We start from the raw sequence: 15,183 nt of genomic DNA on the forward strand, positions 1-15,183 counted from the left end.
AGCATCTCACTGGTCCAAGTGTGTCTTCCCAGTTCCAGAGCCTGTTCTCCAGAACTGGAACTCGCCCCTCCTTTAATTCCTACAAAAGCCCCCACAGAGGTCAGGCCTGTGCGTGCTGGACTAACGACTGGGAACGTGTCAGGTGTTGGCTGCCAGCACTGTCCAGCAGAAATGCAATGCAAGCTACTGTGCAATTTTAAATTTGTTAGTAGCCAGAAGAAAAGACAAAAAGAAACAGATGAAATGAATCATACATTTTACTTAGCCCAATATATCTGAAATATTATTGCAACATGCACTAATGTAAAGAAATGGTTGAGACCTTTTACATATTATTTCCCCACATAAAATCTTTGAAATCCCGGTCACATTTTACACTCACGGCACATCTCAGTTCAAACTCCCCACATTTTTCAAGTGCTTGAAGCAGCGACAGTGGCATGTAGCTACTGTATGGGGCAGCCCAGGTACACATTCATCTAAACGCAAAAAGTTTCATAGTAAACATTTTGAACATGAAACGTAGAAGAGCTCTGGCCATCCCGCACCCTTCTGGGACTTGCTCACGTCCTGACTCACCCCCAGAGTTTCTTCCCCAGCCAGCGAGCTGACTCATCTCTTCCCTCTCTCTCTTCTTCCATTTTGTCCTCCTCAGTTCCTCCCTCCAGGAAGGCCCCTGGGATTTCCAGATCCTCTCCCTCACTAATGCAAAGCAGGCTTTCCCAGGCTCTGCCCACCCATCCCTACTTCACGAGCACATAGCGCCCTTCCCTGGGAGACGAGAGGAATTGCCTTCCTCTTTTACTTCTGCAGGCACCCCACTTTCCCAGTCTATTTCGTCCTTACCTTCAGAGCGAGAATTCAGAGACTTGGGGGAATCCCATGTCCCAATTCTACTTGGTTCCTGAGTTTTGGGAGAGCAGTTAACAGTGTGACCAGCAAGGAAGACCAGCCTTATCTGAAAAAATGAATCCAAATCTGTTCTGTCCTTGAGTTAAGAGAACAAAGAGATCCGTGTATTGTCTTTCTTTTTTTTCCTTCATCCAAATGTCAGCCACAACCTCAGCCCTTAATAAGTAAACACAGCTTAAGACTTCATCCTGTGTCTTTTTATAGTTTATCTTTTTTATTGAGATATAATATACACAAATCTGAACTGTGACGCTCATTGTCTATACATGTAAAACATTCATGTGACCACACCCAGATTAAGGTGTGGAAAATGTCCAGCTCCCCAGAAAGCTCCCCTCTGCCACTTCAGTCACCATGGAGTATACTGTAAGTTGGTTTTGCCTGTTTTGTTTTTTTTTTAAAGATTTTATTGGGGAAGGGAAACAGGACTTTATTGGGGAACGATGTGTACTTCCGGGACTTTTCCAAGTCAAGTTGTTGTCCTTTCAATCTTAGTTGTGGAGGCTGCAGCTCAGCTCTAGGTCCAGTTGCCGTTGTTAGTTGCAGGGGGCGCAGCCCACCATCTCTCGCAGGAGTTGAACTGGCAACCTTGTGGTTGAGAGCCTGCGCTCCAACCAACAGAGCCATCTGGCCACCCGGGAGCTGAGCGGCAGCTCACTGACTTCATTCTAGTTGCAGAGGGCACAGCTCACTGACCCATGTAGGAATAGAACCAGCGACCTCAGCGTTAGGAGCACGGTGCTCCAACCGTCTGAGCCACCGGGCCAGCCCTTGCCTGATTTTTTGAATATCACATAAACAGAGTCAAACAGTGTACATAGCAGCTTTTGTGTCTGGCTTATTTTGCCCAGTGTTACTGCCAGGTTGTTTCTTCATAGCTGTATCCCACTGAGGATGCCATTATATGAATATACCAGAATTTTTCCATTCTGTTGGTGGACATTTGGGTTGTTTCCAGTGTTTGGCCATTATGAATATTCTACTGTGGATATTCTGGTACAAGTCTCTGGAGGACGTATATATTCATTTTTCTTGGGTAAATTCCCATGGGTGGAAATGCTGGGTCACACAGAGATGGATGTTTAGCTTTAAAAGATGCTGCCAGACCTTTTCCAAAGTGGTTGTACCAATTTACTCTCTCGTCAGCAGTGCAGGAAAGTTCCACTTGTTCTGTATCTTTGCCAAGGTTTGATATCATTCCCAAATCTTTTAAATTTACTATAGTGTTTATTATATATCAACACTCATTTAAGTTCATTATTGTTTGTGAGGACTACTGTAACAAAAATTTATTCTCACAGTTTTGGAGGCTAGAAGTCTTCCTGGTTCCTTCAAAGGGCTGTGAGGGAAGGATCTGTTCCAGGCCTCTCTCCTTGGCTTATGGATGGCCATCTTGTCCCAGTGTCTTCACTCGTCTCCCATCTACAAGGTGTGATCAAACAATACGATGAATGTTAAAAAAATTATTACAGTAAAAGACACATTGTCATTAATCTCCCTTAAAGTATCCCTCCTCGCTTCAAACACACTTATCCCATTGCTCTTGCCACTTTCTGAAGCAATTCTGGAGTCCTTTTTCACGAGTCTTTTTTTTTTTTTTTTCACGAGTCTTTAGTTGCACTGTCGTGGCTGCCTCGATGTCCTGAATCATTTTGACTTTGGGGAAGAGCCAGAAGTCACACGGTGCCAGATCCAGTGAATAAGGTGGATGAGAACACACCATAATGTTTTTGGGGTTTTTTTAAGATTGTATTGGGGAAGGGGAACAGGACTTTATTAGAGAACAGTGTGCACTTCCAGGCCTTTTTGTCAAGTTGTTGTCCTTTCAATCTTAGTTGTGGAGGGCGCATCTCAGCTCCAGGTCCAGTTGCCGTTGCTAGTTGCAGGGGGCGCAGCCCACCATCCTTTGCGGGAGTCAAACCGGCAACCTTGTGGTTGAGAAGACGCGCTCCAACCAACTGAGCCATCCAGGAGCTCAGCGGCAGCTCAATCTTAGTTGCGGTGTTCAATCTTAGTTGCAGGGGGCGCTGCCCACCATCCCTTGCAGGACTCGAGGAATTGAACTGGCAACCTTGTGGTTGAGAGCCCACTGGCCCATGTGGGAATCGAACCGGCAGCCTTCAGAGTTAGCTGCACGGAGCTCCAACCGCCTGAGCCACCGGGCCGGCCATAATGTTTTTATTTGACAGAAATTGCCATACCAGAAGCGATGTGGGACATGGAGCACTGTCATGATGGAGGATGATTTACGGAACATTTTAAAACTCACCTTCTCTCAACCGTAGCTCACACCCGACTGCACCGAACAAGTTGAAACTTGTCACTCACTGTTACTAAGGTTCCATGTGCCACTTCCCGTATTGAAGATCCCTCCCTCTCTTTCTGTTGGATGGCACTCGGCAGCAGCATTCACCGTATCTTTTGATCACAATGGAAAGGCTCTGTGTCACACATCTCTTCTGGTATAGAAATTTCTGTTAAATAAAAACATTACGTTGTGTCCTCATCCACCTTATTCACTGGATCCGGCACCTTCTAGCTCTACCCCAAAGTAAAAAAATGACCATGAAAGGTACATGTTTTGAATGGATTCAGGTCATTGAGGCAGCCACAACAGCCCAACTAAAGACACTCATAAAAGAGGACTTCCAGAACCGCTTGTGAAGTGGCAGGAAGGATGGGATAAGTGTTTGAAGTGAGGGGGAGTATTTTTAAGGGGATTAATGGCAATGTGTCTTTTACCATAACAATTTTTTAAAATTTTAACATTCACCGTATTGTTTGATCACATCTTGTATGTGTGTCTCTCTGTCCAGATTTCCCCTTGTTATAAGGACACCAGTCCTAATAGATTAGGGCCCACCCTAATGACCTCATTTCAACTTGAGTACCTCTGTAAAGACCCTACCTCCAACTAAGGTCACATTTTGAGGCACTTGGGTATGACTTCAACATGTGAATGTTGGGGACATGATTCAACCCATAACACGATGTAGGTGAATATTATTCCCATTTTATAGACGGAGAAACTAAGGCACAGCAAGATACTATAGCTGCTGAGTGGCAGAGCTGAGGTTTGAACCCTGGCCATCTGATTCTGAGCCCAGCCTCTCAACCACTATAATACATTGCCTCATAAGGGTAGTGAGAAGCCCAGAATCACCCTTATACCCCTCCCCAGAAACTTCATAGATTCACAAGGGACACCCCTGTGTTTCTCACTGTCACCTCCTGCTCTAATTTCCTGCTTCTGGTGAATTCTACTGCAAGTGCCAAAAAAAATGTATAGAAGTGGACACTTTGGTCAATGTTTCTCAAGCAGTAGTTCGCCATAATCAAAAGTGTCTGGATGCTGATGGTAACCACTTTGAGCACCTCTTATAATTGCAGAAGTCAAACGTGACTTGTATTCATCTTTCATTACTGGTATATATTGAGTATTACAATTTTAATACAGTTTTCCTTTCTTAAAATGTGTATACATTTTTTTGGCCCCAGTATTCCTTTTTACTTTTTTTTTATAATTTTTAGTTCTATTTTTATCAGAGTTATATATCCAAAGTTTGGATAGTCAAATACAAGATTTTTTAAAAAATGAAAACCAACAATCCCCCATCTGCCTATCCTCCCTTTGTCCCACCCCAGAGGAGTCTACTTTTACCTCAATTATTGTATACTTTTGTTATTTATGTACCTGTCTCTAAGACCATGTTTGTATGGCAACCTCTCAATTTTTCAATTTGGGCATTTTCCACTCACTTCTCACTATGGAAGACACATATTCATACTCTTATTTAAATTACTTCAGCCTCCCACATTGTGATTCTGGCTAGATAAATATGCAGTCTTTACATGTTAGGATTGTGTAGTAAACCATGATTACTTTCCTCTCCTACACAAGTCTTTGTTTTTCCTGGAGGTAATATTAATAATTGTCTTTTCCTTCTCCTTCTTCTTTTTCAGTTGTTTGGTGGTTGAGTTTCCTTCGTGTTTAACTAATTAAAAAACACATTCTGTGTTAAGTATATGAATCTCTTCTTCATATAGAAAGACACATTGGGTACTCCATTAATTTCATCTTATTGAGGACATTTCTCTTGTGGCCTTCTGGCCACTCCAGTTTAGTACATAGCCGCCATCCTCACCTCCCTCCTGGTTTGGGTCCTGTCATATCCAAATTCTTACTTTTCCTGGGTTTTTCTCTCTTGTTCTTTTGAGCTTTCTGACAAAAGTCACAAGGGGGTAAAAATTTTAGAGATATTGCATATCCAAAAACATCTGTACTCTTGATGTGCCGTCTGGCTGGGTATACAATTCTGGGTTGGAGGTCACTTTCTTCCAGAATTTTGAAGGCATCTTCCATTGTCTACTAATTTCCAACTTCTACGTTACCACTGAAAAATCTAAAGTCATTCTGATTCCTAAGCCTTGTATGTGACCTGTTTTTCTTTTCCCTGTCCTCACTGTGCTGACATTTCTCAGTAATGCGTTTATTTCTTTTCTTTCTTTTTTTTTTTTTACCTATTCATCTGGATTTTATTCATTTGTTTTAAATACAAACAAAAGGAGAGAGGAAAAATGGTTATTTCTGTACTATTTCAAACGCAAGTTACTCCATTGTTGGGGGTATTTGTGTGGTGCTTGTCACCATACGACCCACAGGGCTAGTTCTAACTATTATTCGGTAAGGCTTTTTTTCTTTCCAAAATCCCCAGCGTTCCTTTAAGGCCCATTTACTGCAGGTTTTGTTTATTCTCCTGGCAGTCAGCATTTATTTTTATTTTTTATTTTTCAGTTACAGTTGACATTCAGTCTTATTTTATATTAGTTCAGCAATGTATCTTCATCTATTCTCATTGCTGGACCTTCCAATGGAATCGTTAGGCCATTCTTTCTGGGAAATTTTCTTGATTTCTTTCAATTAAGATTCCCCCCTTCCTTCCATTTCTGTTCTTTCTTTCTGGAACCCTTACTAGTTTGATATTGAGCTTCCTGGACAGTCCATTTCTTTTATTTTTCCATCTCTTTATCTTTCTGCTCTACTTCCTAAGAGATTTTCTTAATATTATCTTCCACTCTATTATTAAGCTTTTCATTTCTGCTAGTGTATTTTAAATTTCTAAGCACTCTTTTTTTGAGCTCTGAATTTTTATAGTAGTTTGTAAATTTTATAGTATTTTATAGTATCCTATTTTGTAATATCCTAGTCATGGTTCAGAGTTGCAGTACCTTGCCTTGTTTCTCTGACGATATTGATAGTTGTTGGGGTTTTTTACATTTTCTCCTCTCTGCATTAACCCTTTTACCTCAACATTCATTTCTTTCTGAATGAATATATCCGAAATTTTTGTACATAAAAATAATGTCATTTATATACAAAGCAGCTCAAGTTGTTATTGTTAAATGCATAAAAGAGTCAAAATACCAACTTTTTGTTTTTGTGGATTTCTGACACATTTTGGAAAAAAACTTGAAATCAATTAATGCAGCGAAAGAGTTAAGTCACTCCCCCATTTGTTTGTTTTGTTTCTATCTTTCTTTCTTTTTTTTTTAATTAATTAGATTTATTGGGGTGACAATTGTTAGTAAATTTACATAGATTTCAGGTGTACAATTCTGTATTATATCATCTATAAATCCCATTGTGTGTTCACCACCCAGAATCAGTTCTTCCATCACCATATATTTGATCCCCCTTACCCTCATCACCCACCCCCGACCCCCTTACCCTGTTTCTATCTTTCTTATTAGAGGCTTTATCTGATGTCTAGTAATCCCTGGTAGTCTGTTCATATTTGAGAGTGGGGTCCAGAACTGTAGAAGTGGTGGGCCTGTGATTAGATGGATGGGGACTCTAAACTTCACTGTAGCATCTGGACCGTTTTTGTTGGAGAATTCCCAATGTCAGCCTTTTTCAGTCTCTTTTCGTGGGTTAGTCATACATACCGAGGTGCCAAAAAAATGTATAAACATGACTTGAATTCATCTTTTGTTGTCAATATACATTGAGTATTACAATTTTGATACAGTTTTTTTCCTTTTTTAAAATTTGTATACAGTGGTACCTCGGTTTTCGAACATATTCCATTCCAGAAGACCATTTGAGTTCTGAAACGTTCGAAAACCAAGGCACAGTTTCCCCATAGAAAGTAATGCAAAATGGATTAATCCGTTCCAGACATTTAAAATCAACCCCTAAAACTGCAAATTTAGCATGAATTTTACTATCTAATGATACCACAGATCCATAAAATTTATGGCATTTGTAAACTGAAATGTTTGTCAACGGAGATGTTCGAAAACCGAGGTACCACTGTACTTTTTTTGGCACCCTCTGTATATAGTGTACAGGTATGCATATGTATATGTATACATATTATACATAAGATTTTTAATATAGAGAGGAACAACGAAGAAAACAAATCTCCCGGACAAGGTAACCCCTAATGATATGAGAGTTAAAAGGCATTCATTTGTTCATCCAGTAAATGTTTATTAAGGTCTTCTTGCACTAGGCATTGGGCTAGGCAGTGAACAGGGAATAGCAGTGAACTGATCAAAGTCCCCGCTCTCCTGGAGCTTCCGTTCTCATCTGGGACACAGACACATGTGTGTGTCTAGAGCAGCACTCTCCAATGGCCCATTCTGCAATGATGAAAATATTGTAGACCTGTGCAGTCCAATATGGTAGTCACCAGAAATCACTTGAAATGTGACTAAGGAGCTGAATTTTTCATTTTAATTAAAATTTGAATTAAAATAGCCACATGTGGCTCATGGTTACCACCTAGGACACGCAACCTCACAGGAAGAGAAAGGAAATGCATCTCTTCAAAAGAAATAAAGAAACACAGCTTCTCCTCCCAGCCAGTTCTGGAAGGCCATTCCATAAGTCCACTCATATGGGAGGGGCAAAAAAAGAACCATCAAGTACCCTTTCCCTAAAGGAAGCATTTTTTATTTCTTTCAGATCAATTAAACCATGTAAGCATACACACATCTTTATACATTCCTTACTAAAAGTACACATTGTTCTCATCTTGCTTTTTTCCATATATATACAATGGAAATATTTTTTTCTTTAACTTTTATTTATTTTAAGTGTGTTTTCCCAGGACCCATCAGCTCCAAGTCAAGTAGTTGTTTCAATCTAGTTGTGAGGGCACAGCTCACACTGGCCTATGCAGGGATCGAACCGGCAACCCTGGTGTTACGAGCATCACGCTGTAACCAGCTGAGCTAACCGGCAGCTCCCTACAATGGAAATCTTTTGGCATCTTTTCCATATTAATGAAATCTTACCTTTCAGCTCCAATGCCTCACAGAACACCTGCCTTAAACCAGCCTGAATTCATTTATTCAACCACTGTTTATTAAGCACCTGTTGTATGCCATCTCTTGTTCTAGACCCTGTAGATACAGTGATGATCGAGACAGACAAGGTCTGTTCCTTCATAGAACTTAAATTCCAGGGGGTGGAGACAGACAACAAACTTAATAACCGAGAACATTTTATAATTACAAGGAGATAAGCGTTACGGACAAAAATATGGCAGGGTGAATGAATTTGGGTGACCTGGGAGGAGACCACCAGTTGCAGCATTCAATAGGGTGCTCGGGAAGGTGTCTTTTGAGCAAACGCTTGTAGGAGGTGAGGGCACCCGCCAGGTGGCTATCTGGGAAAAGAATGTTGCACAGAGGGAACAGCCAGTGCAAAGGAGGCAGGAGCGTGCTGGAGTGGTCCAGGGCCTTTGCACTGGCTGTGTAAGTCGTCCAAATGCACGAGTGCCAGTGTGGCTGGAGCAGACAGTGTGGGAGGTGTGCGTGGGAGATGAGGCCAGAGGAGTAAGGAGGGGGACAGGATGTTTGGTGGCATAGGGCCTGTAGCTTGAGGGAACCCTGGTGACTCTGAGTGAAGAGGGGATTCAGGGGAGGGTAGTGAGCTGAGGAGGGGCGGGAAGTGACTCAAACGTTAAGATCCCTTTAGTGACAACGCAGAACAAACAGGAAAGTAAGGACGGATGCAGAGTGTTTTATTTTTCCCAAACCTACGCCTAAACAAGACTGTAGGACGTGGCTGAGTTTTACTAGAGGTTTAGGGACAATGTGGGTATAGGAAACAGACCGAGGAGGGAAGGAGGGAGGGAGGGAGGCATTACATTCCAGAACTGATTGAAAGTGAAGGCTCTTAGGTCCCCTCTTCCTGAAAGCCCCTCAAATCTTCCCACCACTGGAAGCCTTGGATTTGGGCTTTCTCTAAAATGCTTCTCAGGTCTCTCCCAGCCGTACCCCTCCCTTCTGTCCCTCAAGGACCCCTGAAGGCCTTCCTTTCATCTTATCCTCATCCCTAGTGCCTCCATCTCTCCTCTTCAGCCTGACTCTGAAAGCTTCAAGTTTTCCCCACTTAAACTTGGGAGCAATTCACCTTTCGCCCTTCAGGGCATTTTCCTAAACCAAGAGAGACCTAGAGAGATTACAATTTGCCTGCAAGGCAGCAGTGCCCGCAGGCAGTTGCAGCATTTTTCTTGACTGTCTGTATCTGTTTCCAGACATCAGCTGGGATCTCCCTGCTGGTCAGGATCTATATAAAATTAATTCAAATGCCATTCTCCAATTGTGGTATGGTGAATGCTCTCCCTCAATTTCTACTCATTCTCAGGAGCTTTCTTTGCCCCCCCCCCCCATGATTTTGCTTCCGCTGGATCCATTCAATCCTCTCTGTGTGCCTCCCCCTTTGGGGTGCATGGACTAATTCTGTCCTTTAATATCTCTGCAACCAACCACATATACAAGGCATTTAGGTGCACGTATGTGAGAGTGTGGACAAGGCTTTACTGAAGATTTGGGGACGCAGAGGTATTTACATCAACAGGCAGGCAAACAACTCAAGATTTCACGTGACACATTTTTGTCTGGAAGACATTTTGCCTTCCCTGCCACCCAGCATCCAGCCACATGCCTGGACTTCTCTTGCTTTCCCCCGACCTGCGCTGTCCAATACTATTTAAGTTTATTAAAACTAAATAAAATTTGAAGTTCCACCCCTTCACCACACTGGCACATTTCATGAGTTCAAGAGCCACGTGTGGCTGGTGGCTGCCATGTTGGACAGCGCAGATAGAACATTTCCATGATGGCAGAATGTTCTTTTGGACGATGCTGGACTTGACAAAAACAGATGCTGCCCTCTAAGAGCTAGTCTGGTGGCTGCAGTTAAGACGACCAAAATTTCACCCCATACAGATGTCATTTAAAAAAATACATATGGAATTATATGCTATATGGGATCCCGGGACTAGTTTTTTAATTATTATTAATACATCCTGGACATCTTCACATGTCAGATCATAAACATTTATCTTATTTCATAGACTTATTACATAGTGTTCTGTGGTGTGGATTCATTTATTCACTCATTCATTCTGCAAATTTTTTTTTAAGATTTTATTGGGGAAGGGAAACAGGACTTTATTGGGGAACAATGTGTATTTCCAGGACTTTCTACTGGGGAACAGTAGTGTGTTTTTCCCAGGACTCATCAGCTCCATCCAAGTCAAGTTGTCCTTTCAATCGTAGTTGCGGAGGGCGCAGCTCAGCTCCAGATCTAGTCACCATTGTTAGTTGCAGGGGGTGCAGCCCACCATCCCTTGTGGGAGTTGGACCAGCAACCTTGTGGTTGAGCACGCGTTCCGACCAACTGAGCTGTCTGGCCAGCCGGGAGCTCAGCGACAGCTCATTTACTTCATTCTACTTGCAGAGGGCGCAGCTCACTGGCTCAGTTGGGAATCGAACCGGCAGCTCTGTTGCCCAAAGCTCGGGCTCTAACCAACTGAGCCATCCATCTACCCCTATTCTGCAAATCTTTACGACCACCTCGTATCTGCAGAACCTGTGCTGGGTCACAGCCTGGAACTAGATGGACTCAGACCCTGCCCTCATGGGGTTCACAGTCTAGTGGAAGTGGCTGGACCAAACAATCACAGAAATAAATGCAAAATGGCAGCAATTGTAGAGGAAGTGACACGCGGCACGTGCCACCATGTAATCCATCTGTGAGAATTGATTCCAAATCCTGGCCCATCTTCCCACCGTTTTAGAAATGAGGGCCTTGTGGGAGAATGCAAGCAAATTAAGATGGTGTGTCTGGGCCTGCGTTTCCCCTTCTGAATAATGGAGATAATAGTTTCTACCTCATAGGAATGTTGTAAGGATTAAATCACTATTATAGTAGGGGGACACTGCATGGCACAATTTAAGTGATCATTAGCATTATTATTGTATATTTCCCTTTCTGAGCCTCAGACCTTGTCTTTAAAATGGAGAAGTATATAGGACTCCTTTAGAGGGCTCCAGAGAGGATTAAACTAGTAGTTATTTCATTAACCATCACAGCCAACATTTATCCAGCACTTTTTCTGTACCAAGCGCTATCTAACCTTTGCAACAACCCGAAGGGAAGTATAACTGTTATCCCCATTTTACAGATGTTGAAATTGAGGCACAAAGAGGTGCAGTGGCTTGCTCAAGAGTTCACCACTAGTTAACAACTGGAGCAGTTGGAGGATAGGGGTGACAGGGGTTCCGGGCTGGGCCATGAGGGCATCTGGGTGGGACTGACAATGCTCTTCTTGCACCGGGCCCCAGGAAGCTGGACGCCTTCATCTATGATGCGGCTGTGCTTAACTACATGGCCCGCAAGGATGAGGGCTGCAAGCTCGTCACCATCGGCTCTGGCAAGGTCTTTGCCACCACAGGCTATGGCATCGCCCTGCACAAGGGCTCCCGCTGGAAACGGCCCATCGACCTGGCACTGCTGCAGTTCCTGGGGGATGGTGCGGCTGCAGGGGTGGGGGTGGGGGAGGGGGGAGCCCTGAGTCCCAGGGAAGGAGGGGATGTGGACCAGGACACCACGGTCTGAGGGAGGAGGCGGCGGCTGGGGGCCTAGACTCCTATATCAGAGAAGAGGGTCTTCGAGGGGTGCCCGCAGAAGGTGACCTCTAATTCCTGCCTTTCCCCAGATGAAATCGAGATGCTGGAGCGTCTGTGGCTCTCTGGGATCTGCCACAACGACAAAATCGAGGTGATGAGCAGCAAGCTGGACATCGACAACATGGCTGGTGTCTTCTACATGCTTCTGGTAGCCATGGGCCTCTCCCTGCTGGTCTTCGCCTGGGAGCACCTGGTGTACTGGCGCCTGCGGCACTGCCTGGGGCCCACCCACCGCATGGACTTCCTGCTGGCCTTCTCCAGGGTACCGGAGAGACAGGGAGGAAAGGGAGGGATGGGGAGAAACACGCAGGGAGGGGTGCCTAGGGATGCAAGGGGCCCGGGTCGAGGGGCGGGAGAAGAGGGAGGGACGCGAAAGGCAGGTGGTCCCAGGCCTCGCGCGCTCACCCCGTCTCTCCCGCGGCCTCCGCAGGGCATGTACAGCTGCTGCAGCGCCGAGGCCGCCCCGCCGCCCACCAAGAACCCGCCGCCGCCACAGCCACTGCCAAGCCCAGCGTACCCGGCGGCGCGGCCCGCGCCCGGCCCCGCGCCCTTCGTGCCCCGTGAGCGCGCCGCCGTGGATCGCTGGCGCCGCTCCAAAGCCGCGGGGCCGTCCGGGGGCGCGGGCCTGGCTGATGGCTTCCACCGCTACTACGGCCCCATCGAGCCGCAGGGCCTGGGCGTGGGGGAGGCACGCGCGGCGCCCCGGGGCGCGGCCGCTCGCCCGCTGTCCCCGCCCGCCGCACAACCCCCGCAGAAGCCGCCGCCCTCCTACTTCGCCATCGTGCGCGACAAAGAGCCGACCGAGCCCTCAGCCGGTGCCTTCCCCGGCTTCCCGTCGCCGCCCGCGCCCCCTGCAGCCGCGGCCACCGCCGTCGGGCCGCCGCTCTGCCGCCTGGCCTTCGAGGACGAGAGCCCGCCGGCGCCCGCACGCTGGCCCCGCTCCGACCCCGAGAGCCAGCCCCTTCTGGGGACCGGCACGGGCGGCGGGGGCGGCGCGGGAGGCGGGGCCCAGGCTGCGCCCCCACCGTGCCGCGCCGCGCCTCCCCCCTGCCCGTACCTCGACCTCGAGCCGTCGCCGTCGGACTCGGAGGACTCGGAGAGCCTGGGTGGCGCGTCGCTGGGCGGCCTGGAGCCCTGGTGGTTCGCCGACTTCCCCTACCCATACGCGGAGCGCCTGGGGCCGCCGCCCGGCCGCTACTGGTCGGTCGACAAGCTCGGGGGCTGGCGCGCCGGCAGCTGGGACTACCTGCCCCCGCGCAGCGGCCCGGCAGCCTGGCACTGCCGGCACTGCGCCAGCCTGGAGCTGCTGCCGCCGCCGCGCCACCTCAGCTACTCGCACGACGGCCTGGACGGCGGCTGGTGGGCGCCCCCGCCTCCGCCCCCGCCCTGGGCCGCTGGGCCCCCGCCCCGGCGCCGAGCCCGCTGCGGTTGCCCTCGATCGCATCCGCACCCGCATCCGCACCGCCCCCGAGCCTCGCACCGCGCCCCCGCTGCCCCCGCTCCTCACCACCATCGGCACCGGCGCGCCGCCGGGGCCTGGGACCTCCCGCCGCCCGCGCCCACCTCGCGCTCGCTGGAGGACCTCAGCTCGTGTCCCCGCGCCGCCCCCGCGCGCCGGCTCACCGGGCCCTCCCGCCACGCGCGCAGGTGCCCGCACGCCGCGCACTGGGGGCCGCCGCTGCCCCCCGCGTCCCACCGGAGACACCGGGGCGGGGACCTGGGGACCCGCCGGGGCTCGGCACACTTCTCCAGCCTCGAGTCCGAGGTATGACGCGGCCCCTGGAGCCCCACCGCCCCCTCGGTCAGCGCAGGCCACGGCCCGAGGGGGCACGCGCAGCGGACAGGACCTTCGTGGGGTGGGAAGGAAAAACGTGGAACACGCCGGACCCCGCCTGGAGCAGTGTCCTGCGCCCCCTCGCTTTGGGGGCACCGCGAGCCGGAGGGATTTGGTCCCCCAAATCTCACCCAGCCTGAAAGCGAGGGGGTGGGGATCTCGGAGCCCACTGGACTTTTTTTAAAACCCGACAAGGGCTTTTTAACGTCACCAGATAGGGCGGGAGGTGGGGGGGGGGTCACACCCCACCCTCACGCCCGGGGCCGTGGCCCCCACATCACTGTGCAGCTCCCCGGCCCCAGCCACGCCCTCGGGGAAGCCTGTTTTTAACCTTTCACCCATCTGGACTCAAAACTGTGAGACGCGTTCGCCAAACTGTGACCCTAGACCTTGGCCCCGCCATACAAAAATCCCTGACCCCAGACTGTGACTTCTGATCCCTACAAATGGTCATCCGACCCCAGACTGTGACCCCTGACCCCGTACTGTGACCCGAACCCCAGACTTTACACAGACTAGACTGACCCTTGACGTCAAACTGGGACACCACCTCCTCCTTTTCCACCTTTGGTTGCTTTTCCCAATTTTGACCTAGGACACGCCCCCCAACGGAAGCCCCGCCTCCCCCGCCCCAACCTCCAGGGGCCAGAACTTCCCACCAAGTCGCACCTCACTACCAGCCCCAGGTGCCACCAAACACATCCTCCAACTCCAACCCTTATTTATGACCCCTCAGAAATGACCCAGCAGACCCCTCTCCCCAAAGCCTCCTCTTCCCAGTCTCCAGCAGGGTCTGGAGCTGGGTCGTGGAAGGGAGGGTCTGGGAATCCACACTCACCACCAAACTCCCTTCCCACTTTCCTGTTCCACATTGCAGTGTTTGGAATAAACCATGTTTTTATGCCTCGTCAGTCCAAGTGTGAGCTCCGTGTCTGTGTCTTAGCTGCCCCCCCCCCAAAAAAAAAACAGAAAAACAAAAAACTTCTCTGGAGGAAATTGAAACTGAGAAAAGTCCCACAGAGGAAGAGGGCAGAAAGAGAACCAGAGCGAGAACAGAGACCCTGGAGGGAGGTGGGAGACAAAAACCCAGGAAGAGGCGGTGAGAAAGGGCTCTAAGAAGAGAGAGGCTGAGAAGGGTGGGGATGGACAGAGACCTAGAGATACGGGGGACAGAGAACTCAAGAAAGATCCAGGATCAAAACATTGTAGGATCAAGTCTAGGGTCCCATTTCTATGGCTACAGGCAGCGAGGCTTGCTAGATTCTTAACATCCTGTTCATGCAAGCGAAGAGAGTGTCTATTATATTACAGCCAATCCACATATTTTTAATATCGTTAATCTCACCAATGAGAATCTATTTCTAACATTTCATTATGCCAATTAGCCAAACCTCTGGTGTTGATGGACCATGAAGATAGTTGAAGCACTTGTAATAGCTGTCTCCAGA

At 48.1% G+C, this 15,183-nt stretch overlaps 1 protein-coding gene across 5 annotated transcripts in view; it reads left to right on the forward strand.

The window, feature by feature from the left end:
• GRIN2D (glutamate ionotropic receptor NMDA type subunit 2D) overlaps window positions 1–14,639 on the forward strand; it is a 37,739-nt gene extending 23,100 nt beyond the window's left edge. For all 5 annotated transcript variants that reach the window (XM_081032825.1, XM_081032822.1, XM_081032824.1 and 2 more), the window contains 3 exons: window positions 11,557–11,744; window positions 11,931–12,163; window positions 12,332–14,639. In XM_081032825.1, coding sequence (XP_080888951.1) covers window positions 11,557–11,744; window positions 11,931–12,163; window positions 12,332–13,672 — 1,762 coding nt within the window. In that variant the 3' untranslated portion in view covers window positions 13,673–14,639. The remainder of the gene's footprint in view (window positions 1–11,556; window positions 11,745–11,930; window positions 12,164–12,331) is intronic.
• The last annotated feature ends 544 nt before the right edge of the window (window positions 14,640–15,183 follow it).

This window comes from Rhinolophus hipposideros (assembly GCF_964194185.1).
Source record: "Rhinolophus hipposideros genome assembly, chromosome: 21".
In the NCBI taxonomy this organism is placed as follows: domain Eukaryota; kingdom Metazoa; phylum Chordata; class Mammalia; order Chiroptera; family Rhinolophidae; genus Rhinolophus; species Rhinolophus hipposideros.